Consider the following 27258-nt stretch of genomic DNA (forward strand, 5'->3'; position numbering starts at 1 on the left):
ACTTCTTTGCTATGTGACAGATAGATCCCGACTGCATTTTGGTGGTGCCCTCTTCTTTTCTTACTCCACCTGTAGCAGAACGGACATGTGAACAGCAGATCTGGCCTATAGCCACCGTTGCTAGAGACCAGACAAGAGAGAATAATGGAGAGAACAAACCAGAAGGATGATTCAAGTAAAGACTTCGGAGATGAGAGACTGGAGTTGGGAGAGCTAAATCGAGTGAACAGGGTCAGATCCGAGAGAGGGGACCAGGCCACCGCAGAGAGATGTTTGTGTGAACTGCTACTTCCTGCGTAGACGTATGATACAGAGTGGGGACCGAGGCCATGCTTCGGGGACTGAAGACGTCCAGTGTGTTTAGCGTACCATATGCCAAGTAACTCACCAATCTGGGACTTGTGACTTAGCGGGTAGTATCGTTGATTCCTGTTAGGGCCAATCTGGGAATTGTGACTTAGCGTGTAGTATCATTGATTCCTGTTAGGGCCAATCAGAGACTTGCGACCTAGCGGGCAGTATTGTCAACTCCCATTAGTGCCAATCTGAGACTTGTGACCTAGCGGGCAGTATAGTTGATTCCTGTTAGGACCAATCTGAGACTTGCGACCTAGCGGGCAGTATTGTCAACTCCCATTAGGGCCAATCTGGGACTTGTGACCTAGCAGGTAGTATCGTCGATTCCTGTTAGGGCCAATCTGGGACTTGCGACCTAGTGGGCAGTATTGTCAACTCCCGTTAGTGCCAATCTGGGACTTGTGACCTAGCAGGTAGTATTGTCGATTCCTGTTAGGGCCAATCTGGGACTTGCGACCTAGTGGGCAGTATTGTCAACTCCCATTAGGGCCAAGCTGAGACTTGTGACCTAGCAGGTAGTATCGTCGATTCCTGTTAGGGCCAATCTGGGACTTGTGATCTAGCAGGTAGTATCGTCGATTCCTGTTAGGACCAAACTGGGACTTGCGACCTAGTGGGCAGTATCATCGATTCCTGTTAGGGCCTGTGTGACGGTTTTTGCCGCCTGGAGAAAGGAAGATGGCGATGGTCCCCGTAGTGAGAGTGACGTCTGTTCTGAGGATGTTCAGACAAGGCATTAGTGACAGTCCTTTAACTGTAAATATAGAGGACAGTGTGTATCTAACAGTCTTGATATCGTGTTTAACTGCATTACCGGGTTCTGATTGTGCCATAATTTACTGTATTGTCATTGTTCATGGTAACCCTTGACCCTGCGCCTACATATATACAGTATACAGGTACGGACTGTAACTGAAATTCAGTCCTGGCATTTGAAATCACACAGGCCCAAGTTGTCCACGTGCCCAAGCGCCAGATGGGATATATAAATAATATTACCCTGGATGGAGGAAAGGAAGATTTTCTACAAGACCAGTATTTCTAATGATACCCTTGGCCTGCTGGCTTAAGTGATGGAGTCAGCAACTTTGTGCTCCATTACAACTCTTAACAGTATGGGTGTCTAGAGAACACCGATTCTGCTAACAACGTAGCAGACAAGGCAGCCCATGACCAGACAGGCCCTACCGGCATTTGCCGGAATTGCCAGATGGCCAGTCCGGCCCTGACAGTATATATTCGTGTTAGCCAAATAAATAGTTGTTTGTTAAGTACCACTGGCTCCTCATTGTCTGCGCTGTTACATCTTGTACCTGTTAACAGACGCCCTCTAAGATCTCCCAGAAATCCTTCCCTGAAGAGTGGAGGCTGCTGTGTCTGTGCAGGGACCAGCTCCATAGTCATGTCTATGGGCTGATCGTAGAACGAGACGTGATAAAACCTCCTGCAGGAGGAATGTCGACATTTATCCTTTACTTTTCTCTCTGTAATGTATCTATGATCCACATCTCTTGAACACATGTCTGCTTTGCCTATCAGTACTGTAGGAAAGCTGGGTGACAACCACTACGGGAGGCGTAATGGTGGCCATATTGTCAAGCCTTGGTTTAAAAAACAGCAGAAGATAGTTTTCTACAACATTGCAAAACAAATAGCTAACTGAGCACTTTTCAATCTCTTCTTCCTCGAAAACTTGGACACAAGAGAGGAATGTGAGGTCAGGACGCTCCCCAACCCAGGATGGAGCAAACCATTCCCTTACAGAGGGGTGTAGGGGGTGATGTACTAGCGCTTACTTTGTTTTTTAGGAGTCGAGAAGTTGTAGGTGCCCTCCTATTATTTCAGGGATTTCTGCCTATGTTGTATGTACCCAGATTTTGCTTTTTCTTTTCTTTTTTTTGTGCTTTTGGAGTCATGTCTATTTCCTGGCGCCTCCCTTTTATCGTCCTGGACTCTTGGTCCTGTGTGCACTTTGTAAACAAGCTGAGTATATATAGGGCTGGGACTGGGGTCCTGAGTGCAGAGCAGCCTGCGCAGGACCAGGGGCAGAGTAAGAGATCACAATACAATAATATTTATTATTATTATTATTTATTATTATAGCACCATTTATTCCATGGCGCTTTACATGTGAGAAGGGGTATACATAATAAAAACAAGTACAATAATCTTGAACAATACAAGAATACATGATATGTACTGCGGTGTATGTCATCCGTCAGCTCGGCTACGCCGCTGAGCACCGATTTCAAAAGGTTTTGGGGTAAAAAAAAAAAGAAATAGATTTACAGAATCCAACTCTTTGGGGGCTGCAGTGTTTGTGTGTTGTGATAATAACTAATGATGAGTTGTATCAAATGTCTAATTCTCTTTGTTTTTCAACTATTTGCTCTATTACAATTCTTCAAAAAGTTGCCGACAAACATATGTTGCATATGGCAAATTTGACACCTTTAAATCAACTTTTGCTACATCTGGCAAGTTCTGCTACAAGTATATAGCAGGCAACACGATGATTGTTCCTTATTACTGGGAAATATAAATTATTGTCATCAAACGCGATTTTTCCACAGAACAGAGGATATAGCTGCGGGACTGCACAAGCCAAAATAAATGTAATTAAACTTTTATTTTGTCCTTTATCATAAAAACTTTACAGCAAGTCCAGATTCTAACAAAGGCAAAAGGAGCCTCCGTCTCTTCACCTCTTCATACATGGCTGCTGTGTTCTTCCTCCCTTGTAACCAGGAGGGACGGCTCCACATTTATGTGGGGCCCTTTATCGCCCCCTCTTTACTTTCGATTTTTTCCTCTTTGCCTTCCAAGAACTGTTTTAGTTTTCAATCAATAACATTATATCAGGGTTTGTTTTGGGGGTTTTTTGCATCTGTTTTTATCATTACCATTTTGGTCCATATGAATTTCTGATCTCTTTTTGGGAGGCCTGATAAACCAAGAAAAAAAAACACCAGTGATTCTGTCATTTCAGGGTGTTCAGATATAGGAAATGGTGTGCTGCGCGTCTGGTGGGCAGTAAGTAAGGATATCCAGAGAGTCCAGGGTGTTGTAGAATAATTGGGGTATTATTCTCAACACATTTCAAAGTATCTATAACTTCTTCATCAGGAGAAAGCGCTGACAATGATTATAGAGACTTTGAAACACGTTGAGCAATAAACACAATTATTCTGCAATACTCTGGACTCTCTGGATATCCTTCTTTACCACTGACCGGCAGCGCAGCACACCCGCATTCCCTATATATCCTTCTTTACCACTGACCAGCAGCGCAGCACACCCGCATTCCCTATATATCCTTCATTTCCACTGACCGGCAGCGCAGCACACCCGCATTCCCTATATATCCTTCATTTCCACTGACCGGCAGCGCAGCGCAGCCGCACTCCCTATATATCCTTCTTTACCACTGACCGGCAGCGCAGCGCACCCGCATTCCCTATATATCCTTCTTTACCACTGACCAGCAGCGCAGCGCAGCCGCACTCCCTATATATCCTTCTTTACCACTGACCGGCAGCGCAGCACACCCGCATTCCCTATATATCCTTCATTGCCACTGACCGGCAGCGCAGCACACCCGCATTCCCTATATATCCTTCTTTACCACTGACCGGCAGCGCAGCGCACCCGCATTCCCTATATATCCTTCTTTACCACTGACCAGCAGCGCAGCGCACCAGCATTCCCTATATATCCTTCTTTACCACTGACTGGCAGCACAGCGCACCTGCATTCCCTATATATCCTTCTTTACCACTGACCGGCAGCGCAGCACACCCGCATTCCCTATATATCCTTCATTTCCACTGACCGGCAGCGCAGCGCACCCGCACTCCCTATATATCCTTCTTTACCACTGACCGGCAGCGCAGCACACCCGCATTCCCTATATATCCTTCATTACCATTGACCGGCAGCGCAGCACACCCGCATTCCCTATATATCCTTCTTTACCACTGACCGGCAGCGCAGCGCACCCGCATTCCCTATATATCCTTCTTTACCACTGACCGGCAGCGCAGCGCACCAGCATTCCCTATATATCCTTCTTTACCACTGACTGGCAGCACAGCGCACCCGCATTCCCTATATATCCTTCTTTACCACTGACCGGCAGCGCAGCGCACCCGCATTCCCTATATATCCTTCTTTACCACTGACCGGCAGCGCAGCGCACCCGCATTCCCTATATATCCTTCTTTACCACTGACCGGCAGCGCAGCGCACCCGCATTCCCTATATATCCTTCTTTACCACTGACCAGCAGCACAGCGCACCCGCATTCCCTATATATCCTTCTTTACCACTGACCGGCAGCGCAGCGCACCCGCATTCCCTATATATCCTTCTTTACCACTGACCGGCAGCGCAGCACACCCGCATTCCCTATATATCCTTCTTTACCACTGACCGACAGCGCAGCACACCCGCATTCCCTATATATCCTTCTTTACCACTGACCGGCAGCGCAGCGCACCCGCATTCCCTATATATCCTTCTTTACCACTGACCGGCAGCACAGCGCACCCGCATTCCCTATATATCATTCTTTACCACTGACCGGCAGCGCAGCGCACCCGCATTCCCTATATATCCTTCTTTACCACTGACCGGCAGCGCAGCGCACCCGCATTCCCTATATATCCTTCTTTACCACTGACCGGCAGCGCAGCGCACCCGCATTCCCTATATATCCTTCTTTACCACTGACCGGCAGCGCAGCACACCCGCATTCCCTATATATCCTTCATTTCCACTGACCGGCAGCGCAGCGCACCCGCACTCCCTATATATCCTTCTTTACCACTGACCGGCAGCGCAGCACACCCGCATTCCCTATATATCCTTCATTACCACTGACCGGCAGCGCAGCACACCCGCATTCCCTATATATCCTTCTTTACCACTGACCGGCAGCGCAGCGCACCCGCATTCCCTATATATCCTTCTTTACCACTGACCGGCAGCGCAGCGCACCCGCATTCCCTATATATCCTTCTTTACCACTGACTGGCAGCACAGCGCACCCGCATTCCCTATATATCCTTCTTTACCACTGACCGGCAGCGCAGCGCACCCGCATTCCCTATATATCCTTCTTTACCACTGACCGGCAGCGCAGCGCACCCGCATTCCCTATATATCCTTCTTTACCACTGACCAGCAGCACAGCGCACCCGCATTCCCTATATATCCTTCTTTACCACTGACCGGCAGCGCAGCGCACCCGCATTCCCTATATATCCTTCTTTACCACTGACCGGCAGCGCAGCACACCCGCATTCCCTATATATCCTTCTTTACCACTGACCGGCAGCGCAGCGCACCCGCATTCCCTATATATCCTTCTTTACCACTGACCGGCAGCGCAGCGCACCCGCATTCCCTATATATCCTTCTTTACCACTGACTGGCAGCACAGCGCACCCGCATTCCCTATATATCCTTCTTTACCACTGACCGGCAGCGCAGCGCACCCGCATTCCCTATATATCCTTCTTTACCACTGACCGGCAGCGCAGCGCACCCGCATTCCCTATATATCCTTCTTTACCACTGACCGGCAGCGCAGCGCACCCGCATTCCCTATATATCCTTCTTTACCACTGACCGGCAGCGCAGCACACCCGCATCCCCTATATATCCTTCTTTACCACTAACTGGCAGCGCAGCGCACCCGCATTCCCTATATATTTTATCTGCCTTCTTATACACAGTTACACTCCTTTACAATTCAGATGAATATGTCTTTCAGGGTCTTTGGAAAGCTGATAACAACCCGTAATCGCTAGTTTAGTGGGAGCCATAAGTAATTGTCACTCAGGATTTCTGACTCAGGGAGTGCTTCATTTCTACCTAGAAATCTACGCTTAAAGAGAATCTGTCCATAGGTTTTTGCTACCCCATCTGAGAGCATTATAATGTAGGGCCATAGACCCTGATTCAAGTCATGTGTCACTTATTGGGCTGCTTACTGTAGTTTTGATAAAATCATTGTTTTCTCTGCTGCAGATCTAGCAGTTCTCTAAATGCTGAGCTCTGTATAACCCCGCCCACACCACTGATTGGCTGCTTTCTATGTACATTGTGCATAAGAGGAAAGCTGCCAATCAGTTGTGGGGGCGGGGTTATACAGAGCTCATGAATATAGAGGACTACATGGCAGCAGGTTTACTAGTCCTCTAGTAAAGCAGTGATGTTATCAAAGCTCCAGCAAGCAGCCAAGTAAGTGACACATCACTGGAAGGAGAAAGAAGCAAATGTCTCTGATAAGATATATTACAAAGTTTCTTAGTTTGATGTGCAGTATTTAGTTATGAAAAAAAAAAAAAAATAAAATAAATAGTTAATAAACAGTTACTAAATAAAATAAGTGGTTTCACTCTAAATAGGAATGCAGTCCTGGGGAAAACCCTACAATTCTAATCTTTGTGGGCAAAACCAGAGCAAGGTTGTATAAATCTGAGAACGCTGGAGGGGTCCTGTATGTTGGATCAGGAGGCGGCACAATGGAACAAGCCGCACCTTATATTATCGGATCACATTTCTGAATGTGTAATTGTGTAAAGAAAGCTCATCCGGAAAAACAGGACGCTGTTACCTTATGGGCACCTGGAACAGGAGAGCATGGCAGTAATCCCAGAATTACCTGTGATCACTGACAGCAGACATTATCCTGGACTGTTATTCCAGGGCTGATCCCCTGTATTGTTTTTCTAGACATTTGCCTCGTTATGTACAGATACAGGGCCAGGAGGGGTCTCACTGCCTAACAGGACCTTTCACAACTCTGGACTGTGCCTATTCCTCTGTTATTACTCCTGGAACTATCACACTACAGCTGGCCGACGCTGTTCCCTCCTGTCAGTAGGACTTATGTGTATTTGCTCTCGCAGACCCGTCAGGACAGCGAGCATTTTCTATTAACTCGCTGCCTCGCTCTGTACGAGTCGTGTAAAGATATATTATCCACCAAATCTAATGCCTCTTAATATGGCCTTATACAGGACAGACTAGTAGCCACTTGGCAAATATAACCATGTTTCTGTTTTGCAGGTGAAGCCCAACCATGTGGAAGGGATTTGCTCTTGCCCTGGCTCTCTGTCTTCTCCCCTGGGGAGGGGCAGAGAGCCAGGGTCACCGCACGCTGTGCAAAAAGCCACCGGACTGGAAGATTGGAACCCAGAATCCCATGCAAGATGCAGATGGAACGGTCACGGTTGTGGCAATCCTGTCGGCAAGCTGATTCTTGTGCCTCCTGCAGGCTTCCAGGTAAGATCACGCTTGCCCTTTTATTAATATTCACATCAACCGACATTCTATACATCCATCCCTCCATCCAATCATCCATATATCCATCCAATCATCCATCACTCCATCCAATCATCCATATATCCATCCCTCCATCTATTCAAACTACCCATCCATCCATTTCTCTATCTAATCAAACTACCCATCTATCCAATCATCCATCCATCCCTCCATCTATTCATCCATCCATCCATCCAATCATCCATCTCATGGTTTTTATCATTTCTTTGTGTTACAGGGAACCAGACAGCGGACTTATTCTGTCTGAACCTCTGGCAGCATGAGCCAGCCATGTATGTTGTACTCCATAAAACTACAGTTATCCAGAGAACACATACTTACATAGCCGGCCAGGGACCATGTCAGATGACTAGTCCAAGAGTCAAGTCTTCAGCGGCTTCTCCCCACCACGCTCCCCTTGACTGACGGGTCTCTCCCTATACACACACATAGGAAGAACTCTATCAGTCAAGGGAAGCAGGGTGGAGAGGAGCCACCTGTAATCGGCCTCTTGGATTATCATTCTAGTCGCAAGATCCCTGTTGGCTGTAAAAAATATGCTTTCTCTGAATCGACGCGACGTTCCAGAGAACATCATGACTGAAATGGCAGAGACACCGTCTGATTTATGCTGCCCGTGGTTCCGGTAACATGGATCCACTGCCGAGTTCTCTTTAACCACATCTAATCTGCCTTGTTTTTCAGTCCCTCACAAATATTAAGATCTTTGATTATTTTTGGTGACTGTAAATATTTTTTACATATCATGGCTACAAGAAGAGATTAGTCAGAGGCCACCTTTTTACATTTCAACAAGTCTCATCTACATGTTGCTGAAAATGTCTGCACAGAGAATCCTCCGGTTCTCCGGTGGGCCAGTCCAACCCTGGCTACATGGTGTGCCCCTGTTAGCGACACGCCACTGGCCGGGGGCCCGTGGGGCAGCATGGGCCCTAGGCAGATTCCAACACTGTATACCAGCAGATGTCAGTGCCGGGGCCCACCGGAGAATACTCCGGTTCTCAGGTGGGCCAGTCCGACCCTGATCGTTACCCTTATTCGAGTACAACACTGTTTACATCTGGCGTACTACATGCCATTCTCAGTAAGTTCCCCCTATAGTTTGATAGAAAGTTACATTATATTATACAACATTTTTTATATGGCCGGAAAAAAAACCTGAAGCCTTTTAAGCAAGAGAACCTTTAATTTATGTAAAGTACACAATAAGCTCCATGTACAAGTCTGAGTTTTATTTATTACTGTCTTAGTTTGGATGAACTGCGGGTGAAACTAGAGAATGATAACTACATGAACGTGTCCTTCATTGTGGTCAATCAGCAAGAGGAAGATTCCCGGGCTAAATACAATGAGCTGAAAATCCGGGTCTCCGAATACATTCCTGTGTATCAACAAGAGGAGGGCCAGGCGGACATCTGGAGCCTGCTGAAAGGGATAAAAAATGATGTTTTCGTTTATGACAGGTTTGCCATCTATCTACTATACAATGTCTTCTCCAGTCCTCCATCTTTGTACAGTTTTTCATTTTACTGTGTATTTTTTACCTAAAGGCCCCTGCAGACATCTGTAAAACTTGTCATCACAGATCTCAAAGCTTTGACTGTCTGCTGGTCTCCCGACCAGAACTCGATAGCTTCATATATGCCAATGAAGCTGTCGTTTTTGGGTCAGGAGACCAGTCCATGCGTTGCAGTCCATTCTGAAAGCAATTTTCATGGATGTCTGCAGGAGTTCTTGCTCGGATTCATATATCGTGACACATCGTGGTGTTTTTTTTGTGTTGTATTCTCATATTTTCATGTCTCCTGGTCTGTTTGTCCTGAAAAGTCTACTATAGACATTAGAATAACGTTGGGCCAACGTTCTGAGAACCCAGCGCACATGCTTGTAGAGTAGTCAGAACATATTTTGTACCATTAAATGTAATCATACGTGAATGTGAAAAACAGGTTCTTATTCCATATTACCAAAAAGACAGAAACCCATTTACTCTACTGATCAAAGGCCAAATTGGTCTTTTATCTTGTGAATGGGGGCATATGGATCTAATTTATTACTTTAACTGGGCAGACTTATAACCGCAAGGACAGCAATGAGATCGGAGCAAGGCAAAGTTCAGAAAAGAGGTCCAAAGGGCTTCATATAAATACAGCTAAAGTACCCCAACAATGATCTTCAGAGCTGAATCCTCCCTCACACTTCCAGCATCAGTAGATTTCATCCAATGATGTTGCTATCAAGTTCTGATAAGAATAGTAGTTCAACAAGTGATCACTGCCAACAATACAGTCACAAACCGGCCCCAGAATAGGATTCATGGTTGTCTCAATGCTTTGAAGTGTTAAATGGAGCCACATGCTGCTATATTAAAGTCTACAACACTGACAATGAAAGCTGAAGGCAGCGTAGCACTCCATCTTTGGGTATCAGTGTTTATAGACATAAATGGCACGGTAAGGGAACATGTAACCTTACATACAATTCTTCTCGCCCTGCCTGCATTTTGGTGGCCAGTGAAGACCAGGAGACAAAAATCCCTTCTTCTACCAATCGCTTATTCAGTGGTTACGTGATCACTTGTTTAAGCTGGAAACACCCTTTAGGGAGTATCCTTATCTGAGACATCTATTACATATATGTAGGATGAGCCATAGATATCCGCAAGGGAGGGCTCTTAAGGTTGGACTTCCAGATATTGAAAAACTGTTGACCCCGTATTAGGGGATCCCAAACTAGCTTTAGCCCAACAATGCTGCTGAAAATGGTACCAGTCAAGCCTTCCCCTTCATCATAGTGCCAACCACACATTGTCCTCCGAGGATAGCATGTGTGCGTCCTCTTGTCTGGGAGCTGAACAGAGTAGTATGGCGGGGTCCACGTTGCGCACCACCGCTTCATGCCTCATTTCTTTTTCAGGTGTGGACGATTGGTGAAACATTTGACTCTTCCTTTTTCGTTCCTGCAATTTAATTATGTAGAAGACGCAATAAAGCAGGTGTACTGTGGCACGACTTGTGGGGAATGCAAACATGAGGTAATTTCCTGGGGGAAAGTGTATTCTAAAGTTTACTATTTTCGCTGGCGGCACAAAGCGGGGATAGGAAGTTGTGTAGATGAATGAGCGCTTGCGCTATATGCTTAGATGCTGCTATCCGTACTTGTTGGGGTGCAGACCGGCGGATAAAGATTGAGCCATAAGGTCCATATGACGATGCAGTGACAGCACTTCCATGGGGTAAGCAAGCACAAGAGCAAGTTGTTAAAGGGCACTTGTCATGTTCTATATGAGGCCGATCTGAGAGCATCATGTTGTAGAGCAGGAAAAGCTAAGCTGATTGATAAATACCGTAGTTTTGTGTGAAAAGATTCAGTATAACAAGCCAACTTGATTGATCATCTGCTTATTCGTAGCTTAGGAGTCCAGTGGGCGGTCCTAATAAGCGATTGACGGCTCTACAGGACAGGCTTTCATTTATTGAGATGTTTTTTTGAAGTGGTGTGCTAATTCCAGAATAAGCAGGGATTTCAATCAATATGTTGCTAGTGATACAGTACAAATGATATAAGTATAAAAACAATGAGAAAATACCCTGCAGAGGAAGTAAGTAACTGGTAATAGTACATGTAAGTAACACAGGGTGCTTGGCTGACACTATTTCAAAAAAGCATAAAAGCCATCCCACCACGACAAGATGACCCAATCGGGATGGTCCTAACTCTAGTATTTCACCACTGCCAGCAGGCCTCAATAGATGGGTCAGAGCAGGACCCGGGCCTGACTGTTTTGTGCCTGCTCATGGAAAGCTATATAGACAAGATGTACAGCCGAAAAAGTGGGAGCCACACCACTGTATGTACAGAGCACTCCTCAGTGTTCCTCCTCCCTGCTAATATCTAACACTGCTCAGTACCAGCTGCTGCTGTCAGTCAGGCTGGGTGGTAGGAGACTGAATACACTTAGACACATGAGTACTCTCACTACTTAGCTCATTTTACTGTCAGGAATTATACAGCCATTCTAACATGGCTTGTCAGCCCCATTAGGCCTATGCCGTCTATTTAAGCATGTATACATTTTGTGTTACAAAATCTGGTGACAGATCCGCTGTAATAGCTGCATTTCTTTGCATCTTGTGTTACTTGTAGTATTTATGATATCCATTATTCTAGACCCCCAACGATGTGTGCAAGAAAGAAGAGGAGACACCAATGCAGTCAAAGACCGATGAAGAGCCACACAAACACTCCGGTAGCCATCATCAAGGGAAGGAGATTGCAGGAAAAGATTCTATCAGGCCAAATGTCCATGGTCACAAAAAGCATCACCACCGCCACCACCACCACCACAAGGCAGAGGGTTGTCAGACTCCTCTTGATAGGGCAGCAGAACGTAATGAGCCAGAGCGAAGATCAGAGGGTCTACCTGAGAGCGCAGTTCTCCCAAACAGGGAAACAGAGGATCTAGTTCTAGAAAATAAGCTCTGAAAAAAGGTCAGGAGCTGACAAAAGCAGTACCTCTGAGATTGGGAAGAGCAGTCAGGAAAGGTCTCAAACAGCTGATGTTGTCACTGCAGACATCTGTCCATTCAGTCAGCACATAATGGAGTCACTTGACAGTGTAAGGAGGGTCTTCCAGCTTCCTGCAGGTGACAGGAGCTGCATACAGAAGACCTGTCCGAATCCTGACAGTGACGTCTGCCTCCAGCTGCATGACAGAAAGCAAGTGCAGGCCAGCCTGACGACAAGCCACCTTCAGCAACAGAGCACCGTGTTGCCTGAGAATGATCCAAGGAAACAGGGAACTGACAGTGACAGGAGCAGTGCAGGGTTCACGTGTAAGCTGCCAAAGTAGACTATGTCCCTGCTGCTATTCCCCAATCATAAGACCAAACATAATGTGTTAACCCCGTAAAGTGACCTCAAAACCAACAGAAATGGAGGATCCTAGAAAAGTGGTGGGACACCAGGAGATCTCCAGATCTTAAGGAGCTTAAGATTTAGCAAGCTTTGCTAGATGTCAGAGTTCCTCCATCACTGGTAATCTCTAGCTTGCCCAAGCCTGATCTAGTGGGGATGCACGTAGTATGTCAAGGTTTCTGTTTCCGAAGATCTCAATGGTTGGCCTGTGTCTCCAAAGTTGGACAATCGCCTGCATGGCAGTTTGTTGCCTGACTCTTGAGTATCAAGAAGGTCAACCTTGAAGATGTACCATCTACCATCCTAGAACTTTCGAATGCAGCTCAAGTATTTAGCCTCTCTTGTTCGGGTCCTTAAATTGTGATTGCATCCATGAAGGCTGAAGCATAAACTACAAAATAGGGGCTTCAGTCTGATGCCCGCAACCATGACAGGATGTAGAGCCAGGGAAGAAAGAAAACTTATTGAGTCCTAATATTATTTTCTAAATTGTAAACATTAGGCAGGAAAAAAACATTTTAGTTTGTAGATCGATCTTTCTAACTGACCAAACATTGACCATTAGATAACATTTCTACATTTGCTAAGCTCATTCTGTAAAATTGCTAATACTATTTGCGATAGGTTGATGCTATATTGTCGACCAAGGCTTCTTTTTTGAGATATCAGAAATATTTGTTGAGTAATTGGCTTTGATAGCAGATGTTGTAAATTAATGATGGTTAATGGGAAAATGTACCTCCTAGTGAACCTGACCAACCCTTTATAGCAATACTACCAAGCAGGAATGTTGTATGTGTCGAAAAGATGTTTGATGTCTCAAAACAAGCGCAATAAAAGATTAAATGCACTTTGGCATCCTTGTTATTGTATTTTAGCCTGTGAAAGTATTATAGTTGGCAGTCTGACTCCTGAGATATCCCACCGTAACTGAAAAAAAGAGGTCCCCAGATGTGTTTCCGACTTTTCTATTTCTTTCCACTGAAAGTAAGCAATTTCCAAAGATAATTACCATACAGTCTCCGTGCACATGGCTCCACCATGTCCATAATCCCTAAAATTAAGCTCCACGTTGATGCCTTTCATCAGAATATATTAGGCAATGGCTACAATTTTCTAATGATTTGGATACTGTTCATAAACTGCAGGGCTATTGAGGACATTCACATTTTGCGTGGCTTCATTGCCGCAGTCTGGAGATTTTTGGTGGCAGTCCATGGTGTCAATGGCGCACATTTATATTTACACAGTATGAGAACCTTCTTTCCCAATGATGTCTGTTTCTCAGTATGTCCAAAGATCTACTGTCTGCCATGGGGAATAGGACTTGCCAGTCCTGGGAATTAAGTCATGGATGAAGGGGACATTACGGCTATTGTGCCAGTTTTACTGGTGTGAAAAAAAGTTTAAATTTTTGCTGCACAGCATTTTTACTCAAAAAATTTGTGACATAAAAGGTGGAGTAGCATTTCTGCACAGAAGTGCAATTTCTTAAGATTCACCAAATGTATCAATCATTGTGCGAAACTGATGAATTTGACACAAAAAAAAACAGCAAAGCAGTCACAATAAAAGAGACTATGGCTGTGTCTGCACGATAACATGTGTCATGCGATGGCAATCTTCAGACGAGTACTGCACATCCAGCTCCTATTGATTTGAACAGGAGGTGAATATGTAGGACCCTGTGGAGGCCACTATCAGAAGACGACCAGCTCCGCAAGTGAGTATTTACAGCCACTGCCGATAACAGCTGATCAGCAGGGGTGTCGGGTGACGGACCCCGGCTGATCAGACATTGGTGACCTAAGGATGGATCATCAATGACAAAGTAGTGTACAACTCCTTTAAGGACAAATAGAAAATCCTGCAATATTTGTCTACAAGGTATAACATCCATTTACTTGTTGTTTTTCAGAAACGTTTCCTCTTTAGCCGGGAGTCTGATCCGCCGCTCAGCCTTCTTTCTAAATCTTTAATTGTGTTTCTGAGACTTTCAATTTCCTTGTTCTTTTCTTCTTGCAAATGCTGTAATTTCTGTAAGAAAAGAAGCAGATCTAGGATTCAGATTAGAATAATTGACTAATAATTCACAAACATGTCTGAGCTAATAGACTTTGCTTTTACCAACTTAAGACAAAACATAGAGTTCCTTTCTCAACTAGCGCCCTCTGCCGTCTTCACCTTGTCAAACCCTGGGTGTGCTACCATTTTTTTAATGAACATCCAACTTACATATGAATACAGCTTTTTGTGGGTATTCTCTGGTAATTCTTATCGTCAGTAGTCATCCCTAAGGCGTAGCTAGTGGGAGAGGCAGAGGGGGTCGTTGCCCCTTGTCTCGTCACATGCAGTGGCTCACAGGGAGCCACGGCCACATTTAGCATGAGGCCCGTGCCTGAGGTGTCCGGGAGAGAGCAGCACAATGCCGTCTCCACTGTCTGACAGACTCTGCACAGTGGCAGGCTGCAGAGCCTCAGTCCATGCAGTGTGCAATGCTATCTCACCCGAGGAGCTTCTTGCAGGCAGGCAGCAGCACCTGCACAACAAAAACTGATTGGCTCAGGCACTCTGGGTCCCAGTGCCCACCTTGCATTTTTCTGGACACTTCCTGGTCCTGCCTCACTGCCAACTTCATCGGTAAGTGGGGGTGGGATTGATTAGATTGATTCAATTTAGGCATGTCATGGTCACTGTTGTGTGATTAAGGAGGATAAGGGTGTTGGAGGGTGACAGGGCACTGTGGGGTGAATGTGAGATGATGGGGGTATTGTTGGGGAGGGGGGACAGGCCACTGGGGGTGAATGTGAGAGGATGGGGGTGTTGAGGTGTATTGTGGGTGTTTGGGTGGGGGAAGGGGGGCAGGGCACTGGGGAGCTAATTATTATACTGTTTAATGTAATGAGATTTTATGCACTTCATCACATGTAATAATTGCTATCTGGGGGGCTGGAGATGGGGAGGTCGGGGGCTTTTCATACTTGCGAGCTGGGTCTTTTATAAGTATCAGTATAACAAGCATAACAATACAGGTTAATAGCATTAATACGTTAATAATAGATTCATATTTCAGTATTACTATAAGGATAAGTATTAGCATAAGGGTGCTAACAGACTGCCATATCGCTCATGCAAGGATAGCATTGCAATCCTTGGACTGGCACCTCTCCTGACCCGAGTGTGACAGCGTGATGGATTACTATGTAGCCGTCATGCTCAGGTCAGGAGAGCCGATGGTCATTCCGAGGATTGCTATCCTCACATGAGCAATATGTCCGTCTGTAACAGTACAGTAACCACTAGCTGCATTCTATTTAATAATTTCACAATAGGCAATTTATTATGATAAAGTTATTAAAGGCTTGGGGTAAATGTTTTCAGTCACTCAGACTACAGACTGCCAAGTCATGATAGGCTGCACCTGCTGTCATGAGACCCCAATAACACTGGTGTGATCAGGCGTCATGTGACCACGTTTGCTATTTGCACGTGTCGACTAGGTAAATTTGACTTCTCTCAATAGAAGATAATTGGGAGAAACCAAAAGAGTCATCACACGACCCCCTGCTCACATCAGCAATGCTGGGGCCGTTATTACTGTACAAAGGGGGACTCATTGTTAAATATTAAGTAGGCACTTAAGAAGCATTATTATTTGTAGCGTAGCTACTGGGTCAGTATGGTATCGGCTCTCTCATACAGAGCACAGATACACCCGGCCAAGAGTAAGAGAGGCAGTTGGGAGAGATCCCCAAATGAGACTAATGAGAAAAGTTGATTTTTGGTACTGAAAGTAAAATCTGTTTCATGTAGTCTTCATTGGTGGACACATAAACCATGGGAAAGTCTGTTGCCACCTGGAGGCTGACACTATTAATACATGTGATTGAAACTTGGCTCATTCCCTGCAGAATATACCATGCCTGCAGCATCAGGCTCTCCAGTTTGGTGGGAAAGCAGTATGAGAAGCCCAAAAAAGAAGTAAGATAATCAAATTACATCTTGACAGAAAAACAAAGTAAATGCACGCCGACCGGGCAACCAAGGGTGGTTGCTGTGTTCCCCAATAAAGACTACGAGAAACTGATGGCGAGTACCAAATCTACTTTTCTCGTTCGTCCCTTTGGGGGACACAGAAACCAAGGGACGTCCCAAAGCTGTCCCTGGGGTGGGAATGAAAAAATATATACTGTTACCATAAATATTTCCCCACTTCTGCTCAAGCTGCCACCTGAGCAACTGCTTATTCCAGTATCTTCCTGCCAAGCTTTGCATCTGTAAAAGCAAATGTGTGGCTCGCTTGTGTCGTATGACCTAAAAATGAAAATACACTGGTTAAGAGGTCAGACTCACTCTGAGTACAGCCTGGATTGCCCGCTTGTCCTTCTCCTCCAAAGAAGTCCTTGCTGTGGGGTTCAGAGGCACTGATGAAGGGGGTTGGCGCTCCAGTAGATTGCTACACATTCTGTGCGCTCTATAAAGAATACCCGTCCTGGCTCACTCAGGAAGCAGGTAGAGTGCTAACAGGATCACACCTGCGATGCGCCACCTTACCTGCTGTGGGAGGCCGTCCACCTTGCATCCGGGTTACAGGATCAGTTATGGAAACAGCGCCGCTGTGAGGTCTCGTCTGGAAGGTTTGACTCACTCTAGACTCTACCAATAACAAACCGCCTACCAGGTCCGAGGGTCGTTAAGGTCAAAGATCGCGGTGATCTAGCGAGTTGTGCTAGAGCAAGTTGAAGAGCGATGGTAGAAGACCCATCCTGGTTGAATATCTAGGGAAAATGGAGCCCAAACTACAGGAAGAGAAAGGGGCATGGCCCCCTGGCAGGAAGGGCCCACTCTAATTGGTCAGAGGATGGGGCTCACAAGCCATGCTGACTGGTTGGGGGTGTGTACACAATGAACCTGCCGATTGGCTGTCAGAAGGGACCACCGGACCCGCTGATTGACCAGCAAGTGAGGCCCGCAGGCGACCCTGATTGGCTTGGAGTGTGAGAGTAGTGAACGAGTTGATCATAAAAAGTGATCTAGTGTGTGAATAGTGCAAGGTTATACCCAAGTTTTGATGTACAAGGTGTATATGTGTTAATTGCACCTAGCTTGAGACAAACATACACCACCACCATACAGGACCACTCCCAAAAAGCTGCACGCACCGTGGATGGCATGGGAGGGTGCCCCCACAACTTGCTTTTTTTCTCCAGAGCCGTGCACTCTCTGGAATCTACCACCCCAAAAAGGAATAGAGGGAGGAGGAGGAGAAAAAGGCTCACGGCAGGATTATACTTCCCTGTCCTGAAGATCCAGAACCATTTATCATCTGCTCCATGCACTATGCCAAGAGCTATTTGGCTTACGGACCTCCGTCCCAGTACCTGACTACTGACTATGTCAAGGTACCTTGGTCTGGTCATACTGACGTGTATACGGACTGAACTATTATAGCCTGTACTTTCCATCGTTAAGGTGGCGAAACAGAGTACACAATTACACCCCGTTACCCTAGGACATCCATCTGAAACACAAAAAAGAAAAATGGATAACACCTAAACTTAGACTGGTCTAATAGACCTTGCCTCCAACTGACACTACAAAAATGTGAAGAGCCTGATGCCAGCAGTCTGCAGGGGAGAAGCCAATAATTAATTAGATGTATTAATAGTGTCAGCCTCCACATGGCAGCAGACTATCCCATGGTTTCTGTGCCCCCCAGTGAGACTAAGGAGAAGTGTAACTGCACTTGCAGGTGACAATTCAGAATCAGCTGAAAAATGTATAAATGAAAAATAAGAGATAACGCAATCCTCCCGGAAAGTCAATATGCAAATATCTTCTTCAAATAGGAACAGAACAGAAACTCTAGTGCCACCTATAATGGTAGCAATTCTAAAAGTCAATATTGACCTCTTAGCAAGTCTTGCCACATAAATTAGGTTAAAAAGTCAAACCATACACTCCATTTCCAGACACGAAGTTTGGAGTATTTACCCCTCAGTGTGCAAAGAAGGAGTTATGACTTGATTAAGTAACATTTCTCCTTGGGAGACAGTGCCAAGCAGCATGATTTACACGTGCCCACAAAGAGAAATGTTCCCTCTTAGACCACCAGGCAGAGGCCTCTCAGCCAAATCAGGCTATGTACTTTGCCCCGATGAGGGGAAAGGAGTGCAAAACACGTCTGCAAATGCAGTGCATGGTTTGCTTTTTCATCCTATATCAAGTGGCAAGGCTCGTTAAAGGGTCAATACTGACTGTTAGGATTGCTACCCACAATAGTAGGTGGCAGAATTCTAGTCTGTGGACAGATTTCAGTAGTTTTTGACAGTGAATGATCAGTTCAAGAAAGAAGTGGTTGAGAAGTAATAAAATAGTTTTCTCATTTTCACTTTACTATTGATTTATTAAAAAAGATTAAATTCTGTAGCTTCTATTTAACTAAACTCTGATTTATGATCACTCTGTGATCTGACGTGTTTTTATGCTAATTTCTCCATTTCTGCTCAAATTGAAGAACATTTGTAACAAATTCAGAAGTTCCTCAGTGCTTGCAAAATGTCCTTTCCTGTCAAGTGTAATCTTTTTTATGATTCATCTCTTTCTTGGAACGAAGTACATTATTGACTGAATGAATGAGTGAATGAAAAACGTACGGTATTTATTTTACAGGTTGTCATCATCATGGTGAATACCCCATAAAGCACATACGGAACTCATGGGTGTCAATGTATCCTATGGATAGGTCACCAGTTTGTAAGCCCTGGACTAGCCCTTTAATGTAAAGCACTAGAACACCAGATGTAGACCATTGCTGTGTCACTGCGGACTCCGTTCTGCACCAATGGATCAGTTTTGTAAAAAGTTGTAGGCAGTAGTGATGGAAACTAAATAGATCAACCGAAAACACCTACAGCACCGCAGCTAAAGCCGCTCTTTATATATTAATAGAAAAACTTGTGTCACGTGCAAGCAGGGCCAGTGCAAGGCCGGGGTCACACTTGCGACTGCAATGCTAGTGTCTCGCCTCAATACCCGGCATTGCCAGCGGCAGTTTGGACCGGAGCGTTCAGCTGCATAGAAATACATAGAGCCACACACTGCCGGTATTGATGCGAGAGACTTGCGTGAGTTTCTAGCATTGCAGTCGCAAGCAGGGCCGGACTGGCCATAGGGCACTTCTGGCAAATGCCAGAAGGGCCGGTGCCAGTGGTGGGCCGCTCAATCCGCCGCCCCCGCCGTCGCATTCAACTATACCGGCGTATAGACGCCGGTACAGTTGAATGCAATGATGGAGGAGAGAGCGTCTACAGACGCTCCTCTCCCATCATTCCCCGCTCTGCCTCTGACACTGCGGGTGCGCGATGATGTCATATCATCGCGCACCTGCTGTGTCCCGGGCAGACTGCAGCTGCTGAGACAGGAGCAGGAACCAGGAAGCAACGCTGGGCACGAGGAGAGGTGAGGAGAGGTTTTTTTTTTTCTGGACTGTGGGGCCATTCTCGGAGGAGGTGAGGGGAGGAAGAGAAGAGATGTGGGCTGTATATAGTTCTCTGTGGGCTGTGCTCTGTGCTGTATACTGCTGTGGGCTGTATATAGTTCTCTGTGGGCTGTGCTCTGTGCTGTATACTACTGTGGGCTGTATATAGTTCTCTGTGGGCTGTGCTCTGTGCTGTATACTACTGTGGGCTGTATATAGTTCTCTGTGGGCTGTGCTCTGTGCTGTATACTGCTGTGGGCTGTATATAGTTCTCTGTGGGCTGTGCTCTGTGCTGTATACTGCTGTGAGCTGTATATAGTTCTCTGTGGGCTGTGCTCTGTGCTGTATACTACTGTGGGCTGTATATAGTTCTCTGTGGGCTGTGCTCTGTGCTGTATACTACTGTGTGCTGTATATAGTTCTCTGTGGGCTGTGCTGTATATAGTACTCTGTGGGCTGTGCTGTATATAGTACTCTGTGGGCTGTGCTGTATATAGTACTCTCTGGGCTGTGCTTTATATAGTACTCTGGGCTGTGCTGTATATAGTACTCTGGGCTGTGCTTTATATAGTTCTCTGTGAGCTGTGCTGTATATAGTTCTCTGTGGGCTGTGCTGTATATAGTTCTCTGTGGGCTGTGCTGTATATATTACTTTGTGGGCTGTGCTGTATATATTACTTTGTGGGCTGTGCTGTATATATTACTCTGTGGGCTGTGCTGTATACTACTGTGTGGACTGTGCTGTATACTTCTACATGGGCTGTGCTGTATACTACTGTGTGGTCTGTGCTGTATACTACTGTGTGGTCTGTGCTGAATACTGCTGTGTGGGCTGTGTTATCTACTACGCGAGCTGTGCTATAGTATGCAGGCTGTGCTGTATACTATGCGGTTTGTGCTATATAATATGCGGGCTTTGCTATATACTATGGGGAGTATATTATATTCTATGGGGGAGGCCATGTTATGTACTATGTGGCTGTGTTATATACTATTGTGGGGGTATATTATATTCTATGGGGGAGGCTGCGTTATATACTATGGGGGGCTGCATTATATTCTATGGGGGGCTACATTATATATTATGGGGAGGTGGGCTGTATTATATTCTATGGGGGTTACATACTCTGGGGTGGCTGCATTATACTCTGTGGGGTGGCTGCATTATACTCTGGGGTGGCTGCATTATACTCTGGGGTGGCTGCATTATACTCTGGGGTGGCTGCATTATACTATATGTGGGCTGCATTATACTGTATCGAGGACTATGGGGAATACGTTATACTATATGAAGAACTATGGGGTGCATTATACTATGGGAAGTGAATTGTACTACATGGATGACTGTGGTGGTGCATTATACTATATGGAGCACTATGAGGATTGTATTATGCTATATGGAGGACTATGAGGATTGTATTATGCTATATGGAGGACTATGAGGAGTGTATTATACTATGTGGAGGACTGAGCAGTGTATTTTAATATATGGAGGACTATAGGGAGTGTATTATACTATATGGAGGACTATGGAGCACATTATAATATATGGAGGACTATGGGGTGTATTTTACTAAACAAGTAAAATGCTGCATATTCGGATTGTTTTTGCTGGAACAAAAAGCCTTGTTGTCAGCAGCACATTGCCAGTGTAAACTGTAGATGTGCTGCTGAAAACATGATACTGTATGGTGATCTATTAGTGATCGTTCTGTCTCATCATTATTCCTCAGCTGGTGGAAAGAGGCCGGGAAACAAGCGTTGAACAACTTCAGTATTGTCGATCAAACTCGTTTAGCGGCCTGAACTCAGCGCACGTAAATACAACAGAAAGGCTTCTGTGTGATGTGCAATATGTTAGCATTTGGGGACCCATTTTAAACTTTGCCTAGGGCCCCACTTTGCCTAAAACCGGCCCTGCCTACAAGTGTACAAAGGTATTATACAGTCACGTGTGACAAGTGGGCCTGTGTAACTTCAAATGCCAGGGCTGAATTTTAGTCCCAGTCCGGCCCTGGTCGCAAGTGTGACCCCAGCCTAAAGGGGATGCACACTGGGCAGTTGCCCAGGAACCCCACACCCTGTGATGGTGCAATATGTGAGCATTTAGGGCCCTACTTTAAACTTGTGCCCAGGGCTCCACTTTGTCTAAAACCGGCCCCGCGTGAAAGTTTCTCCAATTTTGCATAGATGGACGCTCAACAGAGAAGAGTGAGAAAAAAATACTGCAAGTATTAAAAAATAAGAAATTATGTCTGAGCAGCTTTTTTCATTGCCAGTTTCATTTTTTCCACTTTTCCAGCGACTCTGGTGTATGGAGTACTGACGTAAGGGTGACAAGGTTCACACTGTAGTAAAGCAGCGCCACCCAGTGGCCATATCATCATGGAAACAAAGCATAATATCAAATTATCAAAAAATGATCTGTACAAAAGTGAAGATTTATGATAATAAAATCAAAATGTATTTTTATTTTACTCACTTATATAGCGCCATTAATAACACAGCGCTTTACAGACGTTATCAGCACTGCTCCTATTGCAGCTCACTATCTAGATTCCCTATCAGTATGTCTTTGGAATGTGGGAGGAAACTGGAGAATCCAGAGGAAACCCATGCAAACACGGGGAGAACATACAAACTCCTTGCAGTTGATGTCCTTGGTGGGATTTGAACCCAGGACCCCAACGCTGCAGCCAACCACTGAGCCCCGAGCTGAATCCAAATTGCACTGAAACAATACAGTGTAGGTGAGTGGGATAATGGGTGGTAAGTAGTGATGAGCGAGTGTGCTCGTTACTCGAGATTTCCGAGCATGCTCAGGTGTTCTCTGAATATTTCGGGCGTGCTTGTAGATTATGTTTGAGTCCCCGCAGCTGCATGATTTGCAGCTGTTAGACAACCTGAACACATGCTTCGATGGCCTGTTTGTTAGGGAATCCCCACATGTATTCAGGCTGACTAACAGCCGCAAATCATGCAGCTGCGGGGACTGAAACATAATCTACGAGCACGCCCAAAATACGCGGACACCACCCGAGCATGCTCGGAGAAACTCGAGTAACGAGCATACTCGCCCATCACTAGTGGTAAGTAATGGAATTGTTTTTCCGAGTCGCTGTATCCGGTAAATAGACATGTAATAAATCACGCAGCATTTTTAATGAGCAAATACTTGTCACCGCAGCAAAGAGCAGATGGTCGCTGGTGCAGGAATTTTTAATTAGGTTTTTATGTCGTAGCTAACACACACACACACAGCTAGAACAAAGGAGTAAAAACTAGGCAATGGAGTTTTCTATCATCTCTAAATAAACCCAGATCCAAACTACTGCAGTCATACATGAGGGATAGATTAATTATTAACCTCTGAGCAGTATTAATATGCAAAATTAGAACATATAGTCCATGAGCCGGGCCAGATATCGGTACCACCCGGAGTGACTAATTTTCTTTGGTATTTTTAGGTAGATGCATGTCTGTAGTTTATTTTTTGATATGATAGCCCTTACATATACGTAGCTTATTAACCCCTTCAGCCCTAGGCCTATTTGTACCCAAGTGCCTAAGCCAATCTGACCTGTGCCACTTCATGGGCTAATAACTTTGGAACGCTTTCACCTATCCAAGCCATTCTGAGATTGTTTTCTCGTGACATATTGTACTTCACGTCAGTGCTAAATGGGAGTCAATATATTTTACCTTTCTATATAAAAAAATGCTAAATATTCGGAAATTTTGGAAAAATCGGCAATTTTTTAACTTTGAAATTCTCTGCTTTTTACAAAAATACTGATACCCCCCATAATAGTTATTAATTTACACTCCCCACATGTTTACTTCATATTGGCATCATTTTGAAAATGAAACCTTATTGTTTTACGACGTAATAGGGCTTATAGTTTTATGCGCAATTTTTCACATTTACAGCAAAACCCACTTTTCAAAGGACCAAGTCACTTCTGAAGTCACTTTAAGGGGCTTACATAACAGAAACCACCCATAAATTACCCCATTTTGCAAACTACACCCCTCAAGCTGTTCAAAACTCATTTTTAAAAACTGTTAACCCTTTAGGTGTTCCACAGGAATTTTAGCAGAATGAAGGCGAAATTTCAAAATTTCATTTTTTTTCCAGATATTACATTGTAATCCAATTTTACCTGCAACCTAGCAAGGGTTAACGGCAAACCCAAACTTGGTTACCCTAATTCTGCAGTTTATAGAAACACCCCACATGTACTCGTAAACTAAAGTATGGGCACACAGCACAGCTCAACACGGAAGGAGCGCTATGTGGTTTTTGGGTGGCGGATTCACTGGAAGAAATCTAGGGGGCCATGTCACATTTGAAGGCTGCCTGAGGTACCCCCACAGTGGAAACCCCAAAAAGTGACCCTATTTTGGAAACTACACCCCCAAGGAATCTTTTAGGGGGTATAGTGACCACTTTGACCCAACCAGTGTTTCACAGTAGTTGGAAACACTTGGTTGAGAAAATGGAAAAAGTGCATTTTTTACATGAAGGTGTCATTTTAGGCTCATTTTTTTATTTTTAAGAGGTGTACCAGCAAAAAATGCACCCCACTATTTGTTCACCAATCTCTCCCGAACACAACAACACCCGATATGTTGTCGTACACTGCAGTATTGGGGAACGGCAGGCCTCGGAAGGGAAGGAGCGCCAAATGACTTTTGGAGTGCAAATTTTACTGGAAGAAATCTAGGGGGCTATGTCACATTTGAAGACACCCTGAGGTGCCCCAACACACGCACACACACTGACACATACACGTTCTGTGCTGAACAGGACTCTCCGGTCTTCTCTGCAGAGCTCCTATCTCCCTCTGTAGAGGCTGACACCTCCCAGGCTTGTGACTGATCACATGGCCGTGACATCACCACAGGTCCTGTAGTCCTGTACTGTGTGCTGCTGCTGGTAAGGAACTTGTGGAGAGAGGGGGAACAGTCACCTAGCACCAGCGCTCCCAGCTCTAAGAACGAGCGCCTCATGAAGGTGGGCCCCTGCCTCCTCCTTCCCTGCGCGGCGGCCTTTCCCCCCGGCGGCTGTATTCGGCGTATAAGACAACCGCCCTCTTGGAGCCATGTTTTTCATGGCTAAAAAGTCGTCTTATACGCCAGGAAATACGGTAAATAAAATTTTAATGTTTTTCTTTGTGTTTGCAGGTGTTTACTGACTATCTAACGGCATGATGGAAGTACCAGCAAGGAAGAAATCACGGATCGACTGTATCATACACTGCTCTAATGATGACAGCGATGATCTGGCGTCCCTTAAGGATTTGGACTCCTGGAAAACATTGCTTAGGGCTGCAGAGATCAGGCAGCATGAATCAGTCCTGGTAGCAGCTAAGGGCCTTGAAGAAGGAGAAATACCACACATACAATATCACCGTAAATGTCGTAGTATCTTTACAATGAAGAAGTCACTGGATTCTATCCTTGGCAAGGGTGTCAATGTCGAAACAGCAAGCAAAATCTCCATGAGGAAGCTACCGAGGGGTGCCCCCAGTGATAGCAGGGTGTATGCCAAAGTATGTATCTTCTGTGAGAAGTCAAGCAAGTACCTAAAAGGAAAACAAACAAGGGAGCCAATTGTCCAGTGTGTTGAGCTACGAGCAGATGAGACGATCCGCAGAGCAGCGATAAGGAAAGGCACACAGAGAATACTTGGTTTACTTAGCAGAGACCTTGTTGCTGCAGAGGGGCACTACCACAAGTCGTGCTACAAACTATTCACAAAAGATGATTCCCAAGTGGCCTGTAGGTCTAGTGCAGCTGAAAATCAGGTCGAAAGCGAGGAAGTACGCTACGAAGAGGCAGAGAAAGAGGCCCTTGAAGAACTCTTCTTGTATATAAGGACTAAATTGTTCCCAAACCCAGAAGTACTGCCTATGATAAACCTCACATCTAGGCTTGAGAGATTAATGATATCCCGTGGTATCATCCAACTGAAACCATCGACAAAGAAACATGTTCGACGAAAACTTGAAACAGAGATTGGGGAATCACTCCGCTTTCTCTCAGATGAGAAAGGTAAGCTTCTAGTCTATCCATGTAGCCTATCAATGGACGACCTTGTCCGGCAAGTACACAGCATGACAAAAGATCTGCAAGAAGCAAGAGCTGCTAACTCTGGAGATATCGTAACCAAAGCAGCAATGCAGCTAAGGAATGAGATCAAGAAGCAAGATGTGAGTCAGCCATGGCCTCCCAATACAGATCAGAATGTCGTTCCTGCATTAGTCACTCAATTCCTGCAAACCCTGCTTACAGGAGATTGTGAGTGCCAAACTACCTGTGAAAGAGCTCAACGTCTTGCCACATCCTTCGGCAGTGACTTGGTTTTTGCTGTTACCAATGGAAAGACAAAGCCACCAAAGCACGTACTGCTATCCTTTGCAGTTAAGTCTTTGACCGGCAATACAGAACTGATTCGAACTCTGAATCGTCTTGGCCACTGTGTGTCATATTCAATGGCTGAGGAGATCGATACAGCCCTTTGTATCCAGAAGTTGGAATGTTCAAAGGATGACATCCCAATGCCAGCAAGTATCTACCCAGGTGTGTTCACAACCCTGGCCTGGGATAACATTGACAGACTTGAGGAGACACTAAGTGGAGCAGGTACATCTCATAGAGTCAATGGCATTGCTGTTCAGTCCAATGTTGCATGCTCTGTGACAAAGAAAGTCCTGCCAGATGTAACCAAGTCGAAGAAAAGAAGCATAACTCTGACAGAATTAATGCTACCGATATACAATGTTGGGCAGCGGGGAGAGCCACCCAGGATTGAGACTTCGAATGTTAACACTACCAAGGAGGTCCAGGATTCAAAAACCAAAAACCATATCTGGCTTCTGGCTAGAATGTCAGACCATGAGGATCAGACCACCAGCAGTTGGACTGGGTTCAACATAAAAATCCGCAGCGACATTGTAGTGGCCCAGGACACTGTAAGCTACCTGCCCACTATCAATGCTCCTGCAACAGCCATGTCCACTGTGAATGAAGTCTTGGAGCAAACACATGCCATCATGCAGACCCTGAAGCTTAACAGAATTGTGTGTGTGTTTGATCAAGCACTCTATGCCAAAGCTGCCGAGGTTATCTGGAAACAGGAGAAGTTC

General features: G+C 45.3%; 2 protein-coding genes across 8 annotated transcripts in view; one reads left to right on the top strand and one right to left on the bottom strand.

The window, feature by feature from the left end:
* The first annotated feature begins 2315 nt into the window (after positions 1 to 2315).
* On the top strand, positions 2316 to 13477 carry SELENOP (selenoprotein P). The gene is made up of 5 exons (XM_077285552.1): positions 2316 to 2407; positions 7435 to 7650; positions 8961 to 9173; positions 10627 to 10744; positions 11881 to 13477. Exons 2-5 carry the CDS (start codon positions 7448 to 7450, stop codon positions 12193 to 12195), a joined length of 849 nt encoding a protein of 282 aa, XP_077141667.1. The 5' UTR covers positions 2316 to 2407; positions 7435 to 7447; the 3' UTR covers positions 12196 to 13477.
* A 449-nt stretch (positions 13478 to 13926) lies between these two features.
* Positions 13927 to 27258, bottom strand: part of CCDC152 (coiled-coil domain containing 152) — an 84272-nt gene continuing 70940 nt past the window's right edge. For all 7 annotated transcript variants that reach the window (XM_077285612.1, XM_077285596.1, XM_077285572.1 and 4 more), the window contains one exon: positions 13927 to 14664. In XM_077285612.1, the coding sequence (XP_077141727.1) occupies positions 14542 to 14664 (123 nt within the window). In that variant the 3' untranslated portion in view covers positions 13927 to 14541. The remainder of the gene's footprint in view (positions 14665 to 27258) is intronic.

The sequence above is a fragment of the Ranitomeya variabilis genome, chromosome 1 (genome assembly GCF_051348905.1).
Source record: "Ranitomeya variabilis isolate aRanVar5 chromosome 1, aRanVar5.hap1, whole genome shotgun sequence".
Lineage (NCBI taxonomy): Eukaryota > Metazoa > Chordata > Amphibia > Anura > Dendrobatidae > Ranitomeya > Ranitomeya variabilis.